This window comes from Mus caroli, chromosome 9, assembly GCF_900094665.2.
Source record: "Mus caroli chromosome 9, CAROLI_EIJ_v1.1, whole genome shotgun sequence".
NCBI classification, from domain to species: domain Eukaryota; kingdom Metazoa; phylum Chordata; class Mammalia; order Rodentia; family Muridae; genus Mus; species Mus caroli.
In genome coordinates this window covers 84,867,648-84,868,713 of record NC_034578.1, presented here as the reverse complement: position 1 = coordinate 84,868,713, position 1,066 = coordinate 84,867,648, and the positions used below count along the sequence as shown (strand labels likewise).

Sequence of the window (1,066 nt, the reverse complement as noted above, 5' to 3'; positions counted from 1 at the left end):
AAAAAGAAATCATGCTGGGCATGGTGGTGCATGCCTTTAATCCCAGCACTTGGGAAGCAGAGGCAGACATATCTCTGTGGTCTCCTTCGTATGAATTCCAGGACTGCAAGGGCTACATAGAGAGACCCTGTCTCAAAGCTTTTTTTCAAAAGGCTATGTCATGAAGTTGCGATTATTTGAATTGGAAGCCAGTGATTTTCAAACTGTGAGACGAGAGCTTTAGGTGTGACCCAGAGTGTAGCACCAAGCGAGGAGGAAGTAAGTGGCCGTGGCTGCTGCTGTGTCGGCTCTCCAGAACTGGCACAGCCGTTTTGTCTTCAGGCAAGTGCTGTGCTGAGATGAATTTGATTTCCTATTGAGCCATCTTGATGGCCCTTGTTGAGACAGTTGATTATGGAGATATTTGAGATATGTGTTCTAAGAGAGACTTCTTTTCTGGATTATATAATTTTCAAGTATTTTCCTTAAGATGTTCTTATTGATATAGCTATGTAAAGGTGACATAAACATATTGCCAATATTGGGTTTAATGAATTTGGTTGTGCTAATATATATCACTTAGAAGTGCAATTCACTTCCCTACAGCTAATTATTTTTCTTTAAACATTTTCCTGTGCAGGTTCTTGAATTAGTGTTGGAAAACTTTGTCTATCCGTGGTACAGGTATGGTTTTTGTTTTCCATAAAAGCCCCATTCCCCTCTTAATATGGTTAATACCATTAAGCTAAGCATGTTAATGATATCTTTTCAGTGTAAGTCAGGATTTCTCAGTGACAGTTTCAGCCAAATCTGTTTTTTATGGAGAAATACATTGTACATTATTGAATATTTATCAATGTCCTGAACTATTTCCCATTAAATACTGGTAGTACACTTTCTTCCAATCTGACTACCAAAGATGTATTGGTTTCAGTTATGAATCATTGGTTCACTGGGCAGAGTGAGGAAGCCTGTATCACCGCGCAGAGGGAGGCAGAGGGAGGCAGAGGGAGGCAGAGGGAGGCAGAGGGAGGCAGAGGGAGGCAGAGGGAGGCAGAGGGAGGCAGAGGGAGGCAGAGGGAGGCAG

The 1,066-nt window shown here is 42.0% G+C and overlaps 1 protein-coding gene across 1 annotated transcript in view; it reads left to right on the top strand.

Moving 5' to 3' along the window:
• Positions 1-1,066, top strand: part of Snx14 (sorting nexin 14) — a 73,024-nt gene that overhangs the window by 22,743 nt on the left and 49,215 nt on the right. The window contains exon 4 of the mRNA XM_029481970.1: positions 633-663. Coding sequence (XP_029337830.1) covers positions 633-663 — 31 coding nt within the window. The remainder of the gene's footprint in view (positions 1-632; positions 664-1,066) is intronic.